Here is a 27,766-nt window from a genome sequence, read left to right on the forward strand (position 1 = left end):
CGGGGGACAAGAGACGCCAGGCTTGTCAACATAAGCTATGCAAGCTACACATTTACACAACGCACAGAAGTGAAGAGTTAGGTCAAATAGAAAAGCTGTTAGATATCGTTGAGATCGAACGAATGGATCCAGCACAAGACACCTCGAGAGGAACTTGCTTCTCTCCCTCCAAAAAAAGGCGTTCAACGACATGGACGCAGTGACATTGTTCGCTTTAGTGTGGGAACCTTTAGCTACTGCTAATGCTGCATTGATCGTCTAACAAACAATCGAAACAATTCCACCATTCCAACCAACAGCAATGGGAACGCGATCGTCGTCGCAAGGTTAACACGCAGTATAGTTAGTCAGCCGTTCGATCCCCGATACCGACGACGACGCCGGGGACAGGTTTTGAGCTGGCACGGGAAACTTGAATTCGAAAGGTGTTCCCCTCTCCCGCTTCTCACGGCGTCGCCATCGATCGTCAAGACGTTCGTCGAGCGCATTTATCTCCGTGGCGCACTGTGTCGTCCAGTGGACTTTGGTGCGACCTTCAGCACAGGGGCACAATCGATAGTTTCGGTTCCAGGGCCCATCTGGCATCTTTCGTCCTGTCTGTCCTGTTGGTTTGTGTTTTGTTTTTGTTTTGAACCGGTTTCGGTTGGGGGGATTGGACGGATCTTGGACTTTCACAAACCTGATCGGGACGCGTCGAGCTGTAAAAATCGAGAAACTGGACCATATCTCGAGTACGACTCCACCCCGGACGGCTTATTCCCTCTTGGAACAGGTTTTGGGAGAATAATTTCGGGGACACCATGGGGCTTGTGCTGTGAGGCGATCGTTTCCTGAATCCTCTGAAACTGATCGTTCGATCGATCCAGAGCAACAGCAGACCGGTCCGCGGGGGGTTCCATCTTCCTCCAAAACATCTTCTTGAACAATTTCCTGAAGCGACAACAACTTCAGGCAAAGCATCACAGATCAAGCTAGATCGAGTATAACAAACAAGTTCTCTCCTTGTTAGCACCTCGTGTCGCTTGAACGACTGACTATTGCGGAAGAAGAAGCAGATTTCCTAATGCGACAGAACGCGACAGTCATGCTGTGAGCGCGCACCGGAGATGCTTTTACCGTGTGTTGGGTGTCATCTAATCGGGTACCGCAGAGTGACAACAATTATCGTGTGTTTTGCAAACCCCATCACGATGACTCACAACCGACGCTGTGTGATGCGTAGACAATTGATTATTGGTTTGACCAGACTAGAGGCGAACATGTCATGGAGAAAGAAAGAAAAAAAAAAACCCAACCGCACCCACTAACGGCGGTATCGCGGATAGTATTTTTCCATTCCAGCGATCGCGTAGTGCGGGTAGTAGCAGCGACGCCGTCAGTCGTTCTCATTCCCACCAACGCTTTCATCCTTTGTTCCGTGACCACCCCACCGCCGAGGGGGTGGCAGACGAGCACAACCGATATTGATATTATTCGGTTTTAGCTTTATACACTTTACACACGTTAAGATTGTGCAAACATTTGCATCCCTTTGCCAGGGTGTTCCATTCCATTAAACACATTCTGCTTAGAACACACGAAGAAGCAATAATCCTTGAAATAATGTGAGTCACTCTACCACCGATTGCCGATCGTATCGGTGTTTGGTGGTTGGTGGAGTAGAAACGCACTGTTCCTCGTAAACAGACTTAAGAACCTTAAGAACCCACAACAAAAACCACGAAGTTTGTTGTGGTTGTTGTTGTTGATCGGCAGATGAGCTAACACAATCGTCTGTCTGTCTGCCAGCTGAACGGTTTGCCCTAAACCACCGAAAGACCACCGAAAGCTCGCGGTCGGTCTCACAAACACCTCACGACACCGGACGATATGTATTCAGTTCTAAAAGCACTAAATAAACAACGAAACAGTCAACACTCGCACGCACGGTGGAGACGCACGCTTTTTGGCACCGTTATCGTTCGACCGTTACCGAAATGGGAATGTTCTTTGCGAGAAACGGCGATCGATGGACGATCCTCCGAGAACCGATCCCCTGGCACGACCGCGGTGGTGGTTCCTCCTATCCGGACGAACGCTGGAACAATACTACTCCACTGAGTCGTGCGCGCCCACCGCTGGCTGGCGTGCGCTGAGCGCGAAGATCACACGATCGCCAGCAAAGCACTAGGCGCAGTAGTGCAGGGGCAGCGCGGAAACGATCATCCGATCACGATGCGTCACGGGTGGTGTGTACGTGTGCACGACGGGGAGGTAAATGCCTGGAAATTGTGGTGGCTGTGCGCTGTGACGCACACAACAATGACAACCGCCCACGGAGTGGGAGAACAGATAGAGAGAGAGAGAGAGAGAGGATCGCAGGATGCGCACCAGAGAGAGAGAGAAACCAGCGAGAAAGGTGGTGCAGGGATGCGAGTGAAATCGATCCTCTTGCTAGCTGGCTGGCTGGCAGATCGCATCACCAGCGGAGAAGAAGAAGAGGCACGTTCATGATGCAGTGTGCAAGTAGTGCATTCGGGCCGATGACACGTCGCTGCTCCGTTAATTGCATTCTCAAATAATCATCGGACGCGTGGTGTGCTGGACCGCCAGCGTCGCTCCATGCCGGACGTTCGATCCGTTTCCGTGCAAAATAAGAAGAAAATTCTTGAATATTTACGCGCCACAAACAGCGATAACCCATACCCACGCCGCCATCATTCCGAAAAATGTTCCAATGTTTTGGAGGTTTTTTTGATAACGAGTTTCAATTTTCCATCCGAGCTTTGTTTGGTGCTTTGTGTTCATCCGCCACCGGGTGTGTGTGTGTGTGTGTGTGTGTGTGTGTGTGCTGGACATTCTGGCCAGAATTAACGCCCAGCTGGTTGGGTGGGTATGAGCTTTTATGGGATGGCGGCAAAAGACAAACATAACATTTTGATTAAATATTTGACGCTCTTGCGGTGCGATGGGGTGGGGCCTGAGGTCTAGTGCTCTCGCTTAAAATGTAAGCATTCAAGGTTGAGGTTGACCGTTTCCTTCATTGATTCCACGGCTACGATGGCGGGCATGGCGGACTGGCACGATCGCCACCACCATCATCATCATCATCAAACGCAGTCATCCATATGCATCGAAGACCGGACCTGGAGCCACTCATGCATGGAAAGGCGCAATACTGAAGGTAAACTGCTGGAGGAACGGTGGGCACACCGCACACACACACGCGCCAGCTGCGATTCCAATCGTGACACTTCATCGTTGTTAATTTATATAAATGCAGCTTTTCGCGAGAATTCGCATCTCAGCAAAAAAAAAAACAGAACAAACCAATCCGCTCGCCGCGCGGCGCAGAGTGACACTCGGCCGCCGGTACTCGGGTGCCGTTGGCGCAAAGTTCTAGCAGCAGAACCAGGCGTTGCAGCACACAAGCAAGTTTTGCTTATTATTTCCCCTCATTTTTAAACGTGCACACACGAACGGATCAATGCAAAACAAATCGCAATGGTCGCTTGTTGCATCCACGAAAACATTCCACTACTGCACAAGTCGTCATTTGGGGCGATTGAATAGATTAATTATTCCGACTTCCGGGATGGTGTGAAGGACAGTACAGCACTGGCACACACCAGCAGAGAACAGTTAACAATGTTGTTAATGGAAGAAAGAAATATAGAAAGGATTTGAGGGTTTGTCTTTCGTTTTCTTCTTAATTGTCCCGCAGTCCTGCCAGCAACGGCTAGTAAATCATAATAACAAATGATTCCACGCGCCATTTTATCACACTAGTATGAAAAAACCAATGCACCAGCGAAGGACACGGCAGTGAAGTGGAAGCTCCGTATCTAATGGCATTTCCACATTCGGCAATTTTAATCACTCCGTTGGCCATGGAAACGGTCGGAAACGGTCAGCTACGGAACTGCGGCTTGGCCATCGCTGCGTGTGACACATTCGCCGCACACGAGCGCGTAGATTAATGATAATTTTCGTCGTTCGTAACCATTGCCGGGGCTGCCGGAGGTCACACACTCCGTGACTAATCAACACGTTGTCGCCAACATTGCAGAATGACCTCACTAACTTATGCGAACTGTGGGGTCTGGCTGGTGGGTTTGGTTGTCGGTGTACTAATCGGCCAAACAAAGCCTGGCGCTGTTGATAAGGAGGAAAATGAAGGAAATGATGGATTCACGATAGGAATGGCGTTCAGTAGTTAGAGCCATCCTTGCGTTCAATGTGTAAATCATGACCATAGCCTCAATCTAAACTGACATACATTTTACTCCCGGAATCGGTTACCACTAGCTGATCAGTAGCACGTCCGCGCGGCCAACGTGTCCACTCATCAACACTGCTCATTCATCCAGCGATCCTTCTTATTATCGTCTTACTTGCAGCAGTAGCAGCGAGACAACTGAAGTGGCGATCGGAACAGTAAGCAACGCGCTCAATCTAAGCCTCTCCCCCGGTAGTTTACTCAACCACAACCACAGCTCTGCTGTCTGTTTGATGAAACCAACGCGGATCAATATGAAATCTGGGTTAAGCCGTCGTCACATCAGCGTGTGTCACGTTGCTGTTGCCGGCCGGTCAGCCCGAACCCGACATCCGGTTGCTTCTTGACTGAGGTCGATGAGCGCGGCTTCGAGTTGCTCGTTTGGCATCTCATCGAAGTGCCTTCATTCCCAAAATCTTGAGTTGCTTAGCAGATATTTATCAAATCGTTTAATATAAGCAGCTTTCAGCAATCATTTTTTGTAGAAAGAAACAATCTGAATAATAAAAAATCGTCAAACATCTTACAAAAAAAATAAAACTTCCTACTCGGTCGTCGCTTCGAAAGATCGAATTTTCCTATTACCCCTGAAAGTATGCAACTACGAGGCAAAACTTAACGAAGGCACACTCAAACCGCACATTCGTCCAATGACTTTCGTTAACTCGTGATCAGGATTAAATAGCTGCTTTTCCCGGTACACGCTGCACAAGGAAAGGAAAAGTTGGGCAGCAGACTACACCAGACGCGTGATTCCTTGCAACGCCTCGTGACGACACGGACAATTGGCTGAAGCCGTCTGCGGCTGGTGTTAAGCTGTCGCTGTCGTGTGACCGATGGCTGAGGATGGGCTGAGGTGGAATGAAGCACATTAGCAAACACCCTCCGCCCCGACGCGGCACGTGCTACTATTCGTGGCGCTTTAAGCCGTCAAAAAGGGGGACACCAAATGCATAATTCCGAGAGGTCGGTCGAGAGCCGTGAAGGAAGTCACTTTTCAAAACTCATCAAAAATTGATACCCATACCAGCCCCCGTGACAAACCAGGGACACCTTAACTTTAACACCATCGTTTGCGCTACCTATACCTCTCTTTTGCAGGACACCTTTAGTTTCACCTTGGTCTCTTACAGCACCCTCGGGTGTAAATTCGTCTCCCAATCCGTGACGCTTACCTGGAATGAAGAACAGGAAAGAAAACCGAAGTTAGAACGCGAACGACCATGAGCTGCACGTGAAGTGTTATATTCTTAGGCCGGGAGCACGTGGAGCGGACGGGAGGTCATTAGTACGACGACAACTTCCGCTGAGTAGTAGCAGTTTGCTGATCCTGCACGTGCCCGTTGTGCTGTGTCGTGTCGTATCGTGTTGTGTCGTAGCCCATTCCATGCTATTCCTTCCCCTTTCCAAAAAGTGGCACGCATGCTTGGGGCGCGGAGCAGAGCTGCAAATGATATCTTGGCACGCATTCATCCGCTTGGACCGCTTGGTGGGTGATCGTTTGATGAATTTTCGTAAAATAAAGGTCCCTTTCTTCCACAAGTTATAGCCGCCTTCCCCATTTTCCTGTTTCATTGTGAGACGATTACGTGCGTATATTTGTCTGTTGGTTTACTTTTTTTTGTTGTTGTTCTTTGAGCATGTAACCGGCGACGGCATGAAGTCATTTCTTCACCCTAGATAACGCGAACACGATTACTTTCGCAAACACCTGTGCGTGTGTGTGTGAGTGTGTGTTACGGTGTTATCACTAAATGGCCATTTCAGGCCGACCACTAGGGAGGGAGTGAGTGGTTTTAATTGTATGGTTGTAGAAATTAAAGGTGTAAGCTTCTCTTTCCTATTACACAATAAGCTACGAGCTTAACTACTGCAAAAAAAAGGATCCTCTGAAGCCACTCAGCTCAACAGCTGATTTTATTAAACAGCACGAGTGCTGCAACACAAAAAAATAAAACAACAAACCAAAACACTCCAGATAAGCGTCATAAAGCAGCCAATGACCAATAATGCTTGCCATTATAGCAACAAAAAGTTCGATCACCTGCACCCAGCACAATCAGTAATAGCTAATCATATGTTGACTTCCTTATCTTGTCACGACGAGTACGACGACGACAACGACGACGATGAGGACACCCACCACTATCACCTTTCTAGCCCGATGGCAAAAACCAGCTGGAACTTGTCCCAGACAAAGTGTAATCAACATTTCCACGAATCGGGCACACATCGCACGAAGGTACGGTACGGCACGGCACGGGACAGGACAGGACAGGGCGTGACGAAACAGTGATTACACTTGGTGGTTTCTTTTCTTTTTTGCACTCCAATGGCATTCCAAATACAACATGTCAACAGCTGGTCGGCTGGTGGCTTTGTTTCTTGGTGACCTAAGGATGAGCTTTATGCGTTTCGTTCTCTTTCATTGCCTTCTTATTTGCGCATCAGCATCTCTTTCTCTGGTCCCTCTGTAAATCCCCCGGGCACCGGATCGCCGTCATCCGCTACCCACAATCGTGGGACTTCGCCGCGATGATCCCGACGACATCACAAAACCCGTTCTGGAATGATGGATTCTCAAGTGCCAGAACTGATGACAGCCGCGTGTCGTGTCTCACATGGAGCTCTCCAGCTCCTCCAGCTGCAAGCAAACGCAGCAGCAGAGGATGGTGAGATGAATATGTCAATGCAATTAACCAGCAAATGAGGCATTGCACTCGACTCGGGTCCATTCGTTCCATCACGTTGGACGTCGTGGTTGGACCTTTCCCCTATTCCAGCTTGCAACGGAGATGCAGCAATAGACGTGGCTGCTGGCACCGCCACGATGCCATGAGAAGTGGCTATAGAGTGTTCAGCCCCACGAAACCAACCTCACACAGACTCCGATCTCTTTGCCTTACCGTGGACCGTGGCGTAGTGCGCGACCTTTGTAACTCCCCGGCCCCCTTCCAAAGTTCAGACAACATTCTCTTTCGTTGAGTATGATTTGCGGTACTTTGGAACTGAGATTACCACAATAAAAATAATAATACAGGACTGGAGGAAGAGGAGCAGAGGACTCCATGTACCCGATAAGGAGCGAGAACGGAGGAGATGCATTCTAAATGCAGCGGCGCAGTGCCAATGCGGTGCAGGCAATCGTTACGAATCCGCACCCAATGGAGCATGGAGAACTCCAGAGCCAAGTCTCCAGAGAGCCCCTGGCCACAACCGAGCCCCGTGTTTATTATGCGTGGTTGGCCTTGAACAGAACTAGTTTCAGTTCCATCATCATCAAGACGCCCAGGCCATCTTCCAAGACGCCCAGGCCAGCTGTGTGTGGGTATCGGTATCCGGAGGTGCATCCAGACCAACTTCTTAGCCTCAACCAACATTGATTTCCATTGTCCCGAATGCCACGTCGCGAACGCGCGTGGCACAGCGTGCAGAGACAGAAATACGAGCAGAACATAACAGCATTGCGAGTGGACCACTACCACACCAAAGTCAATGGCCTCTGTCGTTGCTTCCGCCATCGTCGTCGTCGTCGTCACCGTCACCGTGGTCTTCTTCGTCGATCTCCTTTGTCTGCAAAACATTGCTCGGAACGGACGGGACTGAGGGTCTAACTTTACACGGTTAGTTAAACCCTCTCCAAAGACATGACAAATGTTGAAAATTTGAGTTCCCAGTGTCAGCGCAGTAAGTATAGTCTTCTTCTGGTCTTTGTGCGCTCAACCAACCACATAAAGACTAGTTGGCAAACGATCGTCCAGCTCATGGGCCCTCATGATGGTACTAGTGGTAATGGTTGTAGTATGCGTGTGTGCACTCCCCGTTGGTTCGGTTGGATTTTATTTTCAATTCGCGTTGCTTTATGATTACCACAGTCACAAACCGTGCACTTTGTGTCTACCCCACTCGTGTCATGCCAATTTCCCGTGCATCATGGAGGTGAAAGATCGCCAGAGTTCAACAAACAGCTTGTGGCAGGGGGTGGGGACTAGAACTGGATTTTGTCGGGGCTCGCGGACAAGTACAGCAATCGCGAGGACATGACGTATACGGAGTCGGAGAATGGCAAGGATTTTGGTCTGCAAAATCAGATGCTTTGTTGAGTGGAAGTGCTTTAAAAAGTATTTATACGATTTCTCTACCAAAGAACAAAACCAAGTAATCAAAACTTTCCAATGACATCATTTAAAGGGATTTCTTTCTTCCATTCCACTTCTCTTTGTATCTTTGAGGGAATTTTCCAGGAGTTGCTCACTGTACCCAGCTGAATCAGGTTCAACAACCTCACCGACTGGCGGTACCAAGGTGGGAAAACGGCAGTCCGTCAGCACCACGCTGGCTCAGTTAGGCTGGGATGCTGTATAAGGCAACCTGATTCTTAATACTCGGCGCTGCGTCAACGCGTAGAAGTCTCCATGAACTTCACCTTTCTACCACGCGCGCTCAGGGGAACTCCCGCGAACCGCGAAACGCGTTGATCGTGTTGTGGCCAAGCATAAAGGCAACGCTGCAATGCCACACACACACACACACACAGCACACATCAATGTCACTAGTTCTTGTTTTACTTTACCGTCAGCTTAGGCCAAAGCCCGGGGGGTTTGCCAAAAAAGGGTTTGTGGTCGCGTAAGAGCTCGCACCAAGCAGACCCTGAACCGTTGTTGTTTGTATCTGTTTATGGTTAAACGCATTACAGAGCGGACAGGAATGCGCCGTGTTTAGCCGACACAAGCGCCGCGGAAGTGTTCACTCACGTGTTTCCGTTTAGTTTTGTCTGATTTACAAAGGAAATTTTGAAAATGCGCCAATAATCAATATTGGCCACTGCTGGTAGTTGATTGTGTGATGCAAATCGTGCTCCCAATCTCTGCGTCTGTGTGAGTGATTTGAAGATCTCTTGCTGATCAACAACGTACGGCTGCCAGCAACACAAGGGAGCGTCGTTTATGCTTTGATGAAATGCGTATCACAAGCGCCCTAGAGATTAACCTTCTTCGTCGTGTCGCGTGGCGAATAAAGAATTCTCGCTCATTGCGCTGCAGCTGTCGGTGTAGCCTTTTCCGTTCCAATTCGATTCCCCTTTTTGCTACGGTGTACTTGTTTGTAATTGTGCAATCGAAGACGAGCAATAAAAATGGGGGTGGGGGGGTGGGGGCAGGGGCTTTTCCGTTAGAATAGCGGAACAAGACAGGATGATCCGATAATTTCTCCCATTAATGTCAAGGATTCGTGTTGTGGCCATTTGTTTGCTGCAACCCATTATTCTGACAGGTTTGGTCAACAAGAGTGTGCAAACGCGCAAAACCGGGATTACTTTTCTCTAGCGGCGGATAGTATTATTTTCCTATTCTTTGATTCGCTTTTAAAGGACATCGCTCGGTGTGCAAACGAATGCTGGCAGCTGGTGGAACAAACATAAATCCAATGCATACACAATTTTAGAGTACCCAGCGATGCAGTTCCAACGAATCCAGCCACGAACGACCGATCTGTCCAAAACAGGTTCAATCAAATGCATTGTAACCAATGCAACAATGCAACGGAGTCATGGTTGTCGAAGCATTCGCCGACAAACAATGTGGCGTAAACAATTTTCCTCGCCCTGTGCCCAGCTGTGTCTATGGTGGGCTCCATGCGAATCACATCATCAATACCGAACCGTACCAGCCCGGGAAAATCGGGTCATGAGCGCACACAACGCTGCAACAAACGCGGCGATCCATCGATCAGGAAAACATCGATACTCGTACCATCGTCGCGAGGCAAGAAGTAGAGCATCGCTGCAAGCGTCTATGGCTGGGGCGGGGCTCGCGAATACAGCGCACAGCCAGAATAAGGTTGACAAAAATACACAAACCATGGCGCATACCGTATGCATGTCGGGTGGTGGTGGTGCCCGAGAAATCTAGGTCGCCCAAACCCATGGAACGACGCGACACACAAACACAACCCACACATGGAGATGAGTAAGCCACCGAGAGAGCACACCACCATGCTATCAGCTCTCACGCCTAGGTAGGGCAGGATGTTGCCGCTGCCGGCTTACTTCTGGCTGCTTATCACTGCTTCAACCACCGAGAGCCGAATCACGAAGCAAAAACCATACTCACCCACCACCCACCCGGTGGGGCTTTATCTAATCGGAATGCTCATCACGAAATGATCATGGGGAAGTTCCGTTGGCCAGCTCTCGACTGGTTGAAGTATAGACTTCAAACAACTTATTGGAGAAATCAATAAAAAATGTTGTATAACCGGGCATGGTTATGTGCATCATCATCGTGTCTCTGTGCGGTCTATAGACAATTCCTTCCGTTCTGCCGGTCCGCTACAAGATGAACATCAAAGAATCTCGGCAGCCCTTGAATCCGTGACGTGTTGTTAACAGTAGCAGCAACACTGTATGCAGTAATGACAGCAGCCGCAAGTGAGCGAGAGATTAGAGAAGTCTGAAGCTGGGTTCAGTGCAACGAACCAACAGCTCAGACCACCCGTCATATTAGAAGCGATCTCACAGCAAAGTCAATAGCTGATAACAGCAGCGCCACTTATCACATAACGTTTGAGTGATGGGATGAAAGAGGAGATAGCAAGATCGAACTCGCAAAATGCCGTCGATGACGCTGCGTCAATACAATGTTACATCAGCTGATCAGTGGAACAGTCTTGTTCGATAATCTGGTGTTAGACCTGGCGTATATGGTCGACGTTTGTAGAAGACAGTCAGTTCTAGAAACAGCGCCGCGCTCGTCACCGCTGGTAGTGGTGGTGATAGACTTAAACTGGGACACCAACGCGGTGAGGGGGGTATAGTACCTAAACAATGCTGCTGGGACTAGGTCAGGCGAAACACATCTGTAGCCGGTGGTGGTGCACGACATCCCCTTCGCCACAGCCATATCTCGCCGCGGGACGGACGGGAAACGTCTCAAAAATCTTGTTGATTTGTCTGAAAAACCAAGAATCGTTTGTGGCGATTCGCGACCTTGAAATGAAAATGGCAACCAGCGGCTAGCGGCTGCTGCCCTCGGAACTGGGTCAAGGTGTCGAGGGGGGATCGATCGAAAAAGCGTCCTATCAAAAAGGAACTGCGTTCTAGCATGTTGTTCTTGGAGTTTGGTACGTGTGGTCTGTTGTGGCGTCTATATCACGTCGAATCATCGACCATCGTGGTCGACGTGGCGGCGGCACGTAACCTACTCATTAGGATTCCGACCCCAAAAACTGGTCGTGACTTTCGCGAGTAACGTGCTGGATGTGGAACTTTCTCCGAATCACGCGGCGGTGGTGGCAGGCCACGTGAATAGGTCAGGGTCTCGGTTGTAGGTTAATAAGATGCTAATACACTCTTGGGAAACGCATTCGCGTTCTGGTAATTCAGGGTCACCCACCACCGGTTGGGAGTTCTAGTTCTTGTGTTGTAACTAGCCCCCGATTATGATCCACCGGGAACGGAATTATGGTTCTAGTTGGATACGAGGGTTGTTAAGCGTATCGCGTAACAATCTAGAAAATTACAACGGTTACAAGATCTATGCGAATGAATTTACCATCAAGATAAATAAGTAGAAAACAGTTTTCTACAACCACGTTTCTATGATCTTTTCTGTTACCCCCCCACTATGGTGTCCTTGATGTACTCTAGGGCAGTGAGTATGCATAACATCGTTCCACTTTTCTGCACATTAACAATTGTGTTTACCACACTCACTGATACGAACACAACGTCACTGTGTTGGACCATAGCGAGGGTCATAATGAACGTTATTGAAGGTTAAACATAAAGCATTCGCAGTCGCCGCAAGATTAATCCACTATTTAATGTCGCATACAAATTTTGAAAAGGCTGATAAAGTTTGCACAATTATTCTTAACGTTTCTTCTTAACATATTCTTAAGAAGCAATCAGCAAAAAGAATTCCATTTCTAAGTTACGAAAAAAAAAATCGAGCTACAACCTTATCCGTTGGCTACGTCGGTTATCGGTACTGACCTTGACTGCGGTTGCGCCATAAATATGGTCGACATTATTATTCGACGGTAAGTACGCGCACTCGATAGCATGCGAATTCCAATTAATAATATAAATGATGTTCATTGAGCCTGGAGCAGAAAGGTACTAATTATAACAATCTCCAACCACCAACACTACCAGCGGCATTCACACATAATCGATATCGGATGTTGAATAATAGAAATGTCTATAAAAAAAACTGAACGATACCAACCTACCAACTCTCATGCATTAACAAACTAACGCTACTCCGTGCGGTGCGACTATGTGAGCCGTCACAGAAACGCATTAACAGTACTACTCATGACGAACCGATATTATACTTCCCGATACGCCATACAACACCCATCCCCCAACGGTAATGACGTACACTCCTCGTGCGTAGATGAATTTGCATTCCACCCACCACAGCCCACCACCACCAGTAGTAGTTGCCATGGGAAGGCACGTTGTGAATCATTTACGCCACCGGCCGAGGTCCGATCTATCACTGCAGCGATGCCGACCACCGACCATCAGGGCGACCATCTTCTCGGGCGTGTAAAAGGATATCAAAGGACCTAATTAAAGAAGCTAAGCGGTCCCACCCCTCCCCGGGGGGGACTTGATTTACGTCGCACGAGCACTTAAGTAGATTTGTAAATCATACCGCGGTTCATTCGTTCCGTGACAAGATGGAGCTCTGTGCTAGTAACACGATACTCCGAATGCCTAATGGGACCGGATCGACGCGGTGGCTAACGGGGGAAGACGGTGTCACCGGCCACCGGTAGCAATCAGTGTAACTAACAGCAGCAGCAGCAGTAGCACCACCACCACCACCACTTCAGCGTTGATGGTCTTACGCAAAAAGCGGCAGTGCACACCGTAGGAAAAAGCAGATCATTGTCAAGGACTTTTCGCTCGAGCCGAGAACAAAGTGCATTAAAATCGTGGCCGTAGCTCTATGGCCTGGCGACTGACCCGAATTGCATCTCCTCTGCTCGCCTCGGGGGACTCGGAAGAGGCTGTGTGCGCCAAAGCCAATTCAATTAAGGTCTACTTCAGATCGCAAATTAGCCATCCGCATCCTTCCGGCGTTTTATAAATGGTTTCATTCCTGGTGGAAGGACGCTGCAGATGTTGCCATTATTTGAGTGTAGTTTTACTTAAGATCATAAGAGAGATCAAAAGTATCGAAAACATCATAAAGGATGCGAACTATATGCAGAGAAATGCAGCAGCTCTCCAGTGTCTATTGCAACTGTTTGTAGCTACTATTCACAAACGAATTACCATCGTACGCCGATGCAATGCACGATCGGTGCGGTGATCGACGGTGCCATCGTCGACGCCTGTCCGTATCACGCTGGTTTTCATCGCTGTAACGACCCATGGTGGTATCATGCGATTACCATAAAACCATACGATGCTCGCCACGCCACGACAACAACACACCACGTCCAACGACCACCTAGCTGGTGGGGTAGGTAGGTGTGCACATTGCTAGATGCAAATGGCTTTACCTTCCCCCACCCCCCTCCAGGGCCCGCGTTGCGATTGACATCAAGCTGGCGCAGTTCAGACCACTCGACGGAGATCATCCGTGACCGTCGACAGCCAGCCGTAGAACCGGGAAGTCGTGTTACTCGCCAAATATGGGGTTCGCTCAGTGATCGCTGGTAACCACCCCGGTTGGGACGATATGTGGCCTGACGGCGTTGTTGTTGTTATTGTTGTTGATGCTCAGTGACTTGTTCAATGCGCGAACAAAGCATTCCCCCCCAGGGCAGTTTCTGCAGCTAATCTAGAAGTGACCGTAAGCATGATGGACGTTCTATCTGTTAAGCCGGTATTTACCGGACCAAAGTGAGCGTGATATTCGTTCAACAAAGACCAATAAATCTTACACTCCAGTAAGTTAGAGAAGACCTTCGAGAGGTGTCGAGGTTCGTGACCCTCGTCCATCATTTCACATGACTCACGGAGTGTTTTCTTTGTGGAAAGAGTTTCGTAAAATCGTTCGTTCTAGGTGAAAGGTACAGTTTATTACATAAAATAAAATGTTAGTTCAGTAAAGATCTCTAATAAAAAACCACCTTAAAGGTGGTCATCCTTTATTGGATTGGATTTTTTGTTCAATCCTAATTTTGCTCGTAACTCGAGCAGTTCTCTAGACCGGAAACACTCTGCTCGCTCTGCGCACCCGCCGACAGTCATTTGTGACCGACTTAACGGTTCATAAAACGCATTAGCACCCGCGTCTCCTCCTCAAGATCATGCTCGATCGGTTGGTGCCCAATATTGTTCCATAACGCCAGCGCGCCGGAGGACGCTACCGCTTCTTGATTGCCACCGGTCGCGCTATGCAGACACGACGACGACGACGACGACGACGACAACGAATATCGCTTCCACCACTGCCACGGCACGGAATCATGCCTTTCCAGCATCGAGGCCGCGTGATCGTCACAATTGCTGACATAAAAGCGCGATTTGCGAATTACGCGCACCGTCACAGGTTATAAATGGCTGCCGTAACTAAACGCAGCCCCCTCCCTGGCGGTCGGTCGCTTTCTCCCCGAGCAAACCGCGCAGTTTGCAATCGCGGTTGTCCGCCCGCCAGCTAGCCAGTCAGCCAGCCAGCCAAGGGTAGCAGGCCAAACCGTTGCATCAGACGCGTACCGTAACGAATGGACGTTGCAATAGCTGGAGCACGCGAAAAACAACAAAAAAAAAATGGGCCCCAACCGCCGGTCCCTCTCACTGGGACGGGACGCGTCTTCGATGACTGGCGGCCCAGTCGCGAGTCTCCCACGAAATGGACTCACCGGCGTGTGTGTGTGTGTTGTGCGCTCCAGTGGCCTCCTAACCGTGGCACACTACTGCCTCTGCTGCTGCTGCTGCTCCGACCAGCGACGGTTGGTTTAATGTCGAAGTTGTGGGAGGTTTATGTTCACGCGAACGCGAACGCGATGTTGTCGCGGTGCTGATCGAATTATGTCATCGACGGCGTGGAGAAGGGCAGCTCGGAGTGTTGTTGGCAAGTGCCAACAACCATCGGCGTCGGGCCGGATTCGGGTTCGTAATGTAAAATGCGAGCACAGATTATGGATGCTCGAAATTGCCTTTTATCTAAGTAAAAGTTCATGAAAAGGTGTTTTCAATAACGAAATAGAGGCATGGTCTTTACATAATTTATGGATCATTTGACATTAGTCCTTGTTCTTACGAATGTAAATCAACGAATAAATTGTTTCCCTCCTTTCAACTCATAACTTATGGCCTTCGATCAACCGGTCGATATGAGAAAATGTTGTTTGTTCGTTCCAATTCATTAGCACAAAACAAATGCTGATTTACAATTCATCATCGAAACTACCTTCTCGATGGCACAAGAAAACTAATTTTAAGCAGATCCATCGTTTCACTGGATGGTCTCGTGTTTGAGGCCAAACAGTTATGTAGACGAATGCAAAGATGCTGTTTGCCTCATCTCAGAACAAATATTTGGAAGTTGCATCATACGATCGAGAAGCAGAAAACACGAAAGTGGAGCAGTATAAAACAGCTTGTCTCGTGTCAAAGTACGATCCATTCGTTTGTCGCAATGCGTTCCTCACAGATCTTGGTGCATCTCCTGTCGGCCGCACTGCTGGTAAGGAAACGGTCGAGGGATTTAGTTCCTTTACAAACCAGAATTCTATTTTAAACATATTCAATCTTCTGAACCAACCGTAGGCTCAACCGTTACTGGCTGCCCCGATATTTTGGTTTCTACCCTGGAGTTTCCCCAACTTCCCGACGAGCACATCGAGCACTTCCGGCAGTACCAGCTCCTCCGCCTCCAGCGGTGCATCGAACTCTTCGAACGTTTCGGTTGCGATCGGCAATCGCGTCAACACTTCGACCGGGCTCGATGATTACGGTACCAACATAACGAACGTGCAGATCAACGTGAATCGGCAGCGCCGTTCAGTTGCTAACACGTTTCTCAACCTGAACGACCTCGGTGACGGAGGTAGTGGTGGTGATGATGCAGAAGCTGATACCGGTGGTTCCTACATTTCCATCGGTGAACACATTATTCGACTGCCGGCAAACATCTCCAATCTCACTCTTAACACGTACCTCATTAACGGAGTGCCGGTGGACGAAAGCATGGCGGTTCCGAGCGAGATGGATGGAAACGCTGGAGAGACCAATCTACTGGTGACGACAATAAGGCTTTTTAGGAACTTTTTAAAATCATTCCTCGCACCAGCTAGCGGCTAGGCGTAGCGTAGTCTTAACAACAATGTTCGAAAATTACTGCCATCTTTCTCATCGTCGTCGTCGTTCGATTATAGCTGCACCTCAATTATTCGACACCTTATACTTGCTGTAAACAAGGAAGTACACCTCCGGAGTTCAAGTTAGGTGTGCTTTACACCTCACAAGCGTATTTCTCTCAGCTGTAGAATAAGGTCGGGCATGAGGAAATGGGAAAACCGGCGCATCACCCATTGCGTTCTATTTTAAGATGCCCACTATATGATCTACGCTGCTCGCGAGCAGAAGGAAGTGAATCACATCCGTATGTACTTTTGACGCAAAAACAGAAGCAAATAGTACGATGATTTACAGCCATTATATGTGCAGAATTCCATCGAACGAGTGCGTAGAATAATGCAACACAGGTTTATGGAGTAGATTAGATAGAAGCCCTGTAAAAGTCTTCAACAGTCTTGCATCTTGAATGCCTTGTTTCCTTTTAAATAGACCAAACATACGCATAAAACTAAACATAGCTAAACTCCCCTTACGCGGAAACAAGCGACAAGCCTGACGACGACACCATCAATCATTCCGAGCATCAGCGGATGATGACCTCCGCGCCAGTGCGCTATTCCGGAGTCGCGCCCCACCACATACTGCAGTTAAGTGATGCCAATTAAATTCATTCTCCGCGGAGAGAAAACGGACCTCTCGGAATAGATTGTCAACTGTACCGTTGGAGATGCTGCTCTCCAGAACCATCCCCACAATCTCTACGTCCGACACAGTCGGTGGCGTCGGCTCGATGTCTCCCGCGGGCAAGTTTGCGTTCTGTTTGCTTTCCATTTGCGCCGATCCGCTGACGATATTCTGACCGTATGTCGTACGAGCTCTTGCTCCGTCCTCCGGATGATAATTTGTCCTTCAATTATACACAGCCACAGAGACTCGGTGGTGTCAGTGCCGTTGAGACTTAGACACGAGCAAGAGTCGAGCTGGTACAGCAATTGTCGTCTACAAAGACGACAACGGCAAAGCAGTCTGGCAGGATCAATTGAGCCGGGAGATTGAACATAGGAGATGCGCCAGTGATTCATGAGATTCACTAGCAAACACATATTAAGAATGGTTGGGTGGCAAAGTTAATTTCATCTTTCTTGGGAAACAAACCGTTAGTGGATGGCATTGATTGTATTGCCGCTTAGTTCCATGGGGTGACGATAAATCGTTCGCAGAAGTAACAATGTAAGACATCTCATCTCTTGGCCTTCATAAAGTTCATACCGTGGTGCTTCCTGGGTTCACATGTGATGCAGATACCGAGGTGTGAAACGTCTTTGACTTTGACACATTTGACACCTAGTTTCTGCGCTCCTTCAACAGGATCATATTTCAGCATCCGTTTTTTGGCTATAATGATTCCATGGTCGACAAGCGAATTACAGGACGTGTTGACTTGACGTTTAAAATACATTTTGTAGGCCAATGCTGCTTTGTATAATATCGTTAATGGATGAAATAAAAATTGCCAAGTCATATTAGTTATGCAAGGCTAAATAAACTGTATGAGATACTAACAGAAATAACTATGTATACTTTTTTGTATAGTCTCATCTTGTTTGCTACGAGCTAATGCCATATTTACTTTCCTTTAGGTACTTTATAGACTTATGTGACAAAAAAACATGCGAGGTAACTTAAGCAATTTAGCAATTAGCTAACCACTGGGCTTCAAAGTAAAACCTTGCGTCGCTGTATTTGTGACACTGGGGTGGGCTGCTGCTAATGGTCATTTTCATCAACGGGTAGGCAGCCAGCGCAGCTTCCAAAAGTGGGTCAAAAGAAAATGAAAACCACAAACACACAAATTTGGGTGCTGAAAAATGAACCCGGCATCTAGTCTAGACTAATGCAGTGCCCGTTTTTCTGCCGGTCGCACTCGGCACGGCAAAAATAAACCTTCCAAAACGGATACACGGTAGTGAAAGGTAATAAACAGTCATTGCGATGCAGCTTTTGAACGGTTTTACCTATGAATATTTTCCGAATAAATTTATGTTCTGCGAGCTATTTTACACCACACAATACGCACGGGAGAGCCCAATCTCTGGCGTCATAGCTACACCCCGATGAGGCTCTCTCATCGTAAAACTTCTCTCAGCCCTGCGAGACGCCTAATGCATCCGTTTCGCATCTGAATGATTATGATTCATTGCTCATGAAAATTCATAGCAATTCATGAGGCGGCATCGAGAAATTGCAAACTGCCCTGCATCTCACTTCAGTTCTCTTCCAGATGAAGAGAGCGCAAAAAAACCGACCGACAACTAGCGTTTTTGTTTTCAAGATAAACAAGTTTTCCAGATGACTGTCTCGCACTTGTTGCATGCAGCACGGAACCGACCCTCGACATTACCATGTGTCATCCACCGTGCAGAGAGATGCAAATACCAAAAGAAACGAAACAGTAGGAGCTGTATGCCAGGTAACAAAGATGCACTTTTGATCAAACAGAGAGATAGAGAAAGAGAGAGAGAGAGAAGAGGCAAACGAGGAACTGCTGTTTACCATCCGATGTAGCAGCTCTGTTTGCGAAGAGCGAAGAAGAGTTATGCTAGCCAAGAAGTGTGCTGACATTGCTAATACAAAGTAAATACAAATGGAAAACCTTCTCTCCTTTCACTTTCTACCAATCAACCACAGCTCGGCAAAAGGTGTTGATAGTGTTACGCCAACCGGGTAGAAAGCATGAAGCACGTGGTTCGGGTCATACCTACGGAAAGAGAGAGAGAGAGAGAGAACAATGAAAGTGATTAGCGAAAAATAGGCGGATAATATAACACCGAAAGAAAATGTCAAATAGAAAACATTGCCCTGGTTTGTTTCGATAAGTTTGTTACCGAAGTCGTTCTCACGAGAGCCCAGTATCCAGTTCTTTTCCTGATTACAGTTTTATAAAACTTTAATCCAAAGATCACGTCGATAATTAAAATTAAATGATCGGCATGCGAACTGAAATGCGAGTTTAGCAACTCATCTCGCAAAAAAACCATTAAGAATGCTCTTACCCCCTCACGTAACAAAGCGAACGCTGCTGCTCCTGCTGCTGCTGCTGCTGCTGCTGTGGCCCACTCTACCTGCCTCCCTCTGAACCATCCTTTAATTGCTGGTGAATAGTTTGGCAAACTAATTATTGCAACCATTTGCAAAACCATTTAACACCCCGGCCCCGGCCTAAGACAAGTGCTGCTCCGGGTGGTGCTGGTGAGGCAGCAAATGGGCGGAAAGGCAAAACCGCCGCCTAGCGCCAAGATTACGCCATCGAATTCGCCTTCAAGCAAAACGCCCAGCAGCACCATCACCACCACCGTCGTATACCATTACACTCGCAGTACTCGCAGCACTCGCAGATGACACCAACATGTTGGTGAGAGAGGTAGGTAGTGGTCTAATAGTTGACCAGCAGCGCCTCGCCACGGGAAAGCACCCGGAAAGTGAAGCAAAACCAGAAGACCCCCCACCTCTTGCAGCATATGTATGGTATGCCAGTGGCGTAAGTGTCCACTGGGTCCGGTTGCGGAACGATTGCTGGTCAAAGTTGATCGTCGTCAGCGAGGTCGTCAAGTCCAAAGCTTCGGCAGAGATGTAGACCCCAAAAACCCTTTATTTCGTACACTCCGTCCGTCGACGGCGAGCTCTTATCTAGTGCGATCCAAGCTAAGAGGTTGGACCAACCCACTACTAATGCTATACGAACGCTCGACTCGTTTGCTGGTTCGTAATTGAGATGTCTAGCAGCAAGCAAGCCCCAGACCAGACCAGTCCATGTTTTATGTTTTCATCTTTAAATACACCGTTTTCTGTCTTGGGCGTTTCTTCTTTTCTGTGTTTGTGTCACGCGCGCTCGCCGCGCCCCTTGGTTATGGTTCCGCTTTTATCGCTTCGCGCATTGCCGCAGGCCGGAAGCTACTCTACATACGCTACTCTGCAGACACACCACGCACCAGACGCTGCATCGCTTTTCCTTCGCTTGAGAAACAGCATCTTGAACATGTCTGCTTCCGGCATCGGCGGTCGGTTCCGTAGAGGAATCTCACCGCCGGCGTATGCCCCGAGCCCGAGCCGGGGGGCACAATTTGCATCCGGTGGTGAGTGGATTTTCTTTCTCAAACCCACTGGAAATCCGTCGCTGCCAGCGAGGCGATTGAAATTCAACACCTGAGACGAGCCGGGGTGGGGGAGATAAATCCCCGGAAATCAGGAAGCTGCAGAAGCAATTCGTTCGTTAGGAGGTTTAAGGCTGTGCAGTGCACTTCTTTCTAATCATAAATCGATTTTATCTGTGTATCATTTGAAATTCGGAAATTACTGCTCCATGATGCTGAGCTGAATAACCAATTTTTTTGACTTCCATTAAAAGATGTTTCCATAACTCCGCACCACAAGAACACCCATCTGCCGGCTCCGAAGTGAATCGCTTTCGTCACGGAAAATCGATTGGAACCAATCATCGGTCTTGAAAAGCACTGGGCGCACACTGACCTCTTTTAATGGAGTTCCGCTGTCCGTTTGCAATGTTGCTCGCGCAAAGTTTATGCAACAAAAAATCTCGCCCGCTCGCGGATGGTGGGGTTACGACGTTGCGACAGCTTCGAACGCCCCGTCGCAGTAGAACTCCAAGAGAAGATTGGATGCAATTTCCGTCGTCGTCGTCGAAACTATTGAGCGTTGAAAATCTGACCACACTAATTAAGCATAATACGCACATAAGAAACCAAACGAATTGGCGGATCGAATTCGCGTCCAATGAACGTTTGTTTAACGAGCACGCATCGGGCACGAGAGCCACATGCAAGTGGCGGTCACCACTTGGCCAGAGCGATTTTTGGTTTTTGGAGATTTTCTTTGTTGTTTTTTCGGTTCGCCCCCCCTCAAAACCCCTTCGGAAAAAGCTAATGCAACGCTTTGGGCGCCGCTAATGTGCTCCCTCCTGACCACCCCCCCGGGGGGCAACCATCCATTTGATGATGAATTAAACTTGGCACCGTTCCACCGAGCGCGCGCGGACAGGACACCAGCGGGTTTCAATTTTCGATCGAGTGCCAACTGGCGTGGCTCGTGTTCGCTTTTGGTGATTTTGGCGTTCGGAGCCGAGAGGGAATCAGGTCAACAATGGCCGCGGAGGTGTCTTGTGCGCGACACACAAAAACCCTGCAGGAGAATGAAAGTACAATGAACAGTACGAAGAAAAATAAGTAGTAGGAACACGGTAACATTATTTGAAAGAAGAGTTAGTATGCTCGAGCGAGCAGCATACTTTTCAATCAACCCAGCTGTCAAGCGCCATGTCTTTGAGCCGCCGCCGCCGCCGAAAGGGGGTGGTGGCTGATAGTGAAGTTGAACTCCAATCGGGAACCAGGTCGGTTGCATGACAGTTCACCTAGTCGTCTTCGCCAAATACCGTCAGTGTTCTGCTTCGCCGGCGCGGCATTCGTGTCGTTGAAAAGGGATTTTTCTTTTTTTTTTCTCTCTATAACATACGGAAAAACCTCAAACTCCCCGGGGCCGTGCTGGGAAATTGTGAGTTTTCAGCAAACAAAAAAGCAAAAGCATAAAAAAGTAAAAGAGTGGAACAAAACGGAAACATAACTTTCCATTGCGAGAAACCTACATTTTGTTGCAGTATCGAGAAAATCGATGGCAAACCACATAGAAAGGGGGGCGGCGATAGTGGAAAAAAAGGGGAAAACCCCTCCACGCTTTTCAGGACTATCGTTCTAAGATTGATTTTTTTTTAGCGGTTGGCTACGGGTCCGCTTTCGTCTCGTTGCATCAGCATCGTGTTACATCAGCCTCTCCGCCTCCCTTAGGAGTAGTAGCGGGCGTGTTGGCAACCCTTTGCCAACGAAAAGATGCTCTCAAATGTGTGTCCCAAACACCCACCGGCACCAGCAGCTGTTATCGTGGTTTCGTCGCTTCGAACCAATCCACTCGATCATCAACCATCCCTTTCGCATGCTCCTCCTCCTTCCCTTGCTTGGTGCTACTTTTCAATGTCAAAAGTTGCAAAATGATGTTCAGCTGCTGCTGCTGCTGCTGCTGCAGTAAACTGCAGTGTTGCAGTTCAGATCGCTTCCTCGTGTGCACACCACACCACGATCATCATAGGGTGGGGTGTGGGATGGCGATGCGATCGGTGTTAAATTTAGTGAACGTAAACAAACACAAATCGGTTCACGTGGGTTCTATATCGGTGTTTAAAATTGCAATGTAATGCGCGCACCGGTGTATCCGCTCGAGGCACACGCGCGGCAATCAATTAGTGACACTTGGGACCGAGAGACGGCTTCGTGTTCTGTACTTTTTTGGGAAGGTGAAGTGGCCCAGAGATACCTAAACCAAATTTTGTCGACTTTGTTCTTAACGTATGAATATCTTATGGAACTGTATATATAAGATTAGTTTGATTACTTGTTTTGAAATTCTGGTCCAATAGTTAAGTCTCCACGTATTACAAATGCTCGCTCGAGCATTTCCACAAAAGACACAAGAACCGACAAAAACTTAACCTTTTTTACATATCTAAGGATGGATGAGCAGCATTTTTAATAGATACAAAGACAAAAAAACTCTTGTACGACTCGAAGTTAAAATGCTGTTTAAGCACCACTAATGGACCACCGTTCAGTTCAGGTCGCTCGTTAATTGTGAGGCACTTACGCCCCTCCTCCTTCTGGTCATCTCAGGTCGGTTCTTGGTAGTTGCCAAAGTCACCTTAAAGACCGGTACCGTTACTGTTACCAACACGAGGACTAGAAGAACCCTCTCCTACCTACACGTTATGCTCCTCAGGTAGACCGCGGCGGCCAGACGCGAAGGTCACTTAAGGGGGGGCTTTGGTTATTTCGGGTCAAAAAACGGCTTATTTTTAACGATTTTTAGTGAAGAAACCATCCAACTAATTTTTTTCAAAACAATATCATATTAAACTACAACTTTTCAAGAATTATTGGCTCTATTTTGGGGAAGATTTGTTCAAAACTACGTTCATAGCATCCAGTCTAGAAAGGCAAGTTTACAAAAATGTACTTTTTGCGGTGCCCATCATAGCCACGTGCTGGGTCATCAGAAATATTCAAATGAATATTCTTTTGTTAGCTTATAAGTTTATCCAGGTAGCCCCGTCGAGTTATTGTAACATTTCCTATTTTTCGATTTTTGGCAGATTTTTGAAGTTGAAAAAGTGCCGTTTTTTCGATATTGCCTCAAAAAACGACACTTTACATAATTATAAAAATTATTTAAAAAAAAGTATGAACAATTTTTATAAAAACTCGACGGGGCTACCTGGCAAATAGTGTACAGATTATATGTTCAAAATTTCAAATCGATCAGTCCAATAGTTTTTATGCTACGATGGGCACCGACTTTGAAAACGCAGGTTTTGGGAAACGCAATTCAAAGTCGCGAAATGCTTTGTGCCTTGTATGAAAGGCGGATTTTCAAAAATCAATATCTTTGTCAGTTTTGCTTCGATTGATCCCAATATTTTACACAATACTCTTGAAAGAATAAGCATTCATAAAAAAATATAAAAAGTAAAAGTGAAAAAATAAAATAAAATACCGAAGCCCCCCCTTAAAGGAAACTCCTTGCCTCGATCTTTCTTTCCACCTGACGGTGCCAATGATTGACTTGCACCGATCCGATACTACTACCGATGCCTTCTGGCTAACGCGCTTGTTGAATGTAGTTTTGCCAGTAGCTATACCTCGCCCGAGTCTCGCAGTTACTACGCACCGTAACAACGCACCACAGCTAATGATGGTGTAGAGAGACACAGAGAGGGAGAGAGAGGTCGAGAGAGTAGTGCGTAAAGTGCAACGTAATACGTAGCTCCAATAAGCCAGATCGTAGATCGTAGCGCTCAAGGCAAAAACCCGGCCGGTGGTCCGTTACATTCTAGAATGCTTCGCGAGCCGTTTCCTGCATACGGAATAGTTCCGCTATTGAGGTCAAAGCTGTACGGTGGCCGTAAACAAACGAAGCAGAATGTCAGGTGATGATGGTGGACATCTAAACTCACCAGTCCTTCGTTTATCGACATTTATTCGATGAATCTGTCGTGTCTTGCTTAAGTAGCAGCGACACTTTTATCTAGAGAAATTAATGCTCCCAACATCAGGAACTCATCAAACATGGAAAACAATAAATTCCACTTTACAAAAACACATTTGATAAGTACTCTATTTATGCTGTATTATTAAAATATTTGTTATCCGCACTACCGCAGGCCGTACACGATAATTCAATTACGAGCAGTGTCAGTGAAATTTTGCTTCAGCTGGCGTATGACCGGGTGTACTGCTGACGATGACGAGATGGTTGTGAGATAAAAAGTTGCTCTTCAGCTGCCTCATAAGCATAATCATCTCCGGGTTTTTTTCTACAAAAAGAAAACGAAATGACTTCGGAGCTGGAGTTCACACGTGGTGGCCACAGGCGAGGCCAGGACCATCAGTGCGTGCATATCCGGCACCACATATCGAAAAGATTGGTTCGAAAAATTGATAAGACCCGTGCCGGTGTGCCGCCGGCATATCAATTCGGAGCCGCCAGAGAAACAAAATGGAAAGTCGACGGATGGCACCCGATTTCACTGTCCATTACGATCATTCATGCACGCGTGCGTGTGCGTCGTTGGCGGCTGAACCGCATTAAAGTAGCATCATTAGTCCTCGTCGAGCCGAAAGAAGCAGCAAGCGGAAGCGCGTCATGCGGAAACGCATCTTCGCCGACCCCCGGGGGTCGTTCAAATAATGGCGAATGGCGATAAAAGGTTTCGAAGATGCGCGAAGCTCCCCCTCAACCCGCTCTTCCCTCCCTCCCCGCCGGATAGTTGCAAACGAAACACACAGACAAACTAGACAGCGAAAGTGTTTCGCTTCGGCTCCGAGGCTCGTCGTCGTACGACGTCAGTAGCGAGAGGTGAGAGTTTCAACACGTGACGACATCCCCCAAACTCCGAGACGAACACAAACTCTCCCATACAAGCGCAGGACCTTGGCCTGCATTTCCCCTCCCATTCCTTCTCCTTCTCGCAACTCGAACACATATAATTAAGGTGACCAGTTTTTAGACATTTCTCCGCCACAGCCACGCGAGCGAAAGACGCTACATATCTTAAGACCCCCTCCCTGCCTGCTACAACACAGTCTGCGGAGACTGAAACCTGGTACAGCATCGGTTGGACCCACCCCGGGATGCAAATTAACTGACCTTTCCAATACCCCAAAAGCTTGAGCAGGCTCCATCCCGTCCCGTCCCGTATCGATCGATCGATCGTTCGCTCGAGTAGCACCGTTAAGAGCTCTCGGAGAGATGAGGCCCCCGGGCCTGTCAAGCAGCTTCGTCTTCACGCGAAGGTCAGGCCACTGGCTGAGAGGAAGAAGCCTTTTTCGACCATCGCGCGCCCAAACGTTACGAAACCTCGCATACACACACACACATGCGCGGCAGCGAGGGCAACTTCCACTTTTGCGACACTTTAATTTATGTAGCCGAAAACTCGAACCCAACACCGGGGAGTTGGTGGTGGTGGTGGCGGCGCCGGTGACGGTGGCGATCGATTGAGTTCAATGTCAGTGCACGGGAGGGGCCCGTCCATCCGGCGTGGCGCTTATCTTGAATGTAAACTTGACCGTTCGACGGCGGGGGGCGGGGTCAGGACCCTTATCGTTCCGAAATCGGTGACCCTCGGCTTGCATGGCATGTCTATATGAGTCAGCGGTGCGCGACAGTCACTGGGCTTCACTCTCCCTTTTTTCTTTTCTTTTTCTTTTCAATAACCCCACCAACCGCCCTTCTTCGAGGGTGACTTCCAACGGTGTAAAGGGGCCTGGTGTGCGTTGGGCTTTGGGTACTTATTTATAGTCAGTAAATAAACGAGAGTGTTGCTACACTGCTGCTACCTTGCACACATCGGTGAACCCTTAAACACACACACACAGGCCACGCGATGGGAAGGGGGTTTGAGGGACATTTGAAGGGAAGTTTGAAGAGCGAGATAGTGAGAAGCAGAGAGAGAGTGAGTGAAGCGCGTGAAGGTGCATAAGGTTTAATCATTCAAACGGGTTTCCTATTTACATTGCTTTGATTTAGATAACTTTGCTACAATTTGTAACTTTTGCCTTAGCCCTTTGCGACTGCGACTTTAAATTAAAGGGCTTCGTGGTCTTGTGCAAGAGCTTGCCAGACGTGAAAGAACATTCTGCAAAGTGAAACCATCGAAAGAAGGTTATTTTATGAGGTAAACCATCCGGAGAGAGCGAGAGTGTGTGTGTGTTAGGCATCACATTGGACGCCAGAAGCCCTTACCCGCGCCATGTTATGGTTACGGAACAGCGACTATGAGTAAGCGGATCGATATTCAATTTCAATGATTGACGTGCTAAAAGCACTCGATAAACTTTAAAATTAATTGCTTACTGTTGGATCATCAAGTTACTGCAACCTTTGGAGCAAATTTTAAATGTCTTTCTAGCGTTCATCGTAGAGAAACAGTGTTGTAATCATTTGATATACTAAAGATAGGGACCATAAAATTGAATAAAAAATGATGGATGCCAGCTACTATGCAATTCCTGAGAACAGTGTCCTCGATCGGTTGGTCTGTCTGGGCAAACAAAAAAAATCTATTTTTAAATTCCCCCAGAAAATATTATTTACAAACCGCGTCATTTTGGTCAAACAAATCGACACGTGGAGGATGGATATATTCTCCGAAAAGCCGTGCCCCTTGTTGTTCGACGATCCGGTGAAAGTTCCAACGTTTAATCTAAACAAAATACTAGCAAAATCCCACCATAAACCGAGTTGTCTGCTGCTCAGCAAACAGTTCTCCCTCTTTCCTTTTCCCCTTCCCTGTGACGGCGGAGAAAGATTGCAGCAAAAACAGAACCGTTTTTTTTTCAGATGGTGCCACGGAACATCGGAGCATCTGTGTTCTACAATGGGAACGCCACTAGTACCGGGATCGGGGAGAAAAAATAAAAACAAAACACACACACACATACACATACAACGACCACACTTGTGCTCTAATTTCATCCCTCGCGTAGAACGCAACCAGAGACAGGTCGGTGCAAGGGGCTGTCGGATTCAGGTCACTTCCGGACTCAGCTCATAATCATCTGTTTTCACCTCACCGCAGCAGCAGCGACGATGGTGGTGGTGATGGTGATGGTGCCGCTCCTGCT

General features: G+C 47.9%; 2 protein-coding genes across 5 annotated transcripts in view; one reads left to right on the top strand and one right to left on the bottom strand.

Annotated features, from left to right (window-relative positions):
- The window catches only part of LOC125950219 (uncharacterized), a 486,985-nt gene extending 469,949 nt beyond the window's left edge, over positions 1–17,036 (top strand). The window contains exons 2-3 of the mRNA XM_049677988.1: positions 15,857–15,909; positions 15,993–17,036. Coding sequence (XP_049533945.1) covers positions 15,862–15,909; positions 15,993–16,526 — 582 coding nt within the window. The 5' untranslated portion in view covers positions 15,857–15,861 and the 3' untranslated portion in view covers positions 16,527–17,036. The remainder of the gene's footprint in view (positions 1–15,856; positions 15,910–15,992) is intronic.
- LOC125950184 (protein fem-1 homolog CG6966) overlaps positions 1–27,766 on the bottom strand; it is a 49,365-nt gene that overhangs the window by 5,960 nt on the left and 15,639 nt on the right. The window contains exons 1-2 of one of the 4 annotated variants that reach the window (XM_049677925.1): positions 1,973–2,100; positions 1–44 (exon numbers count right to left, since the gene is read on the bottom strand). The exon at positions 1–44 is cut by the window's left edge and continues 582 nt beyond it. The exons of 1 other annotated variant lie outside the window; for it this stretch is intronic. The gene's annotated coding sequence lies outside the window, so the exon portion shown is untranslated. Of the gene's footprint in view, positions 45–1,927; positions 2,101–27,766 lie in introns of those variants that run through there. 2 more of the 4 variants (XM_049677926.1, XM_049677928.1) reach the window with 2 other exon arrangements.

Source organism: Anopheles darlingi, chromosome 2 (genome assembly GCF_943734745.1).
Source record: "Anopheles darlingi chromosome 2, idAnoDarlMG_H_01, whole genome shotgun sequence".
Classification (NCBI taxonomy): Eukaryota; Metazoa; Arthropoda; class Insecta; order Diptera; family Culicidae; genus Anopheles; species Anopheles darlingi.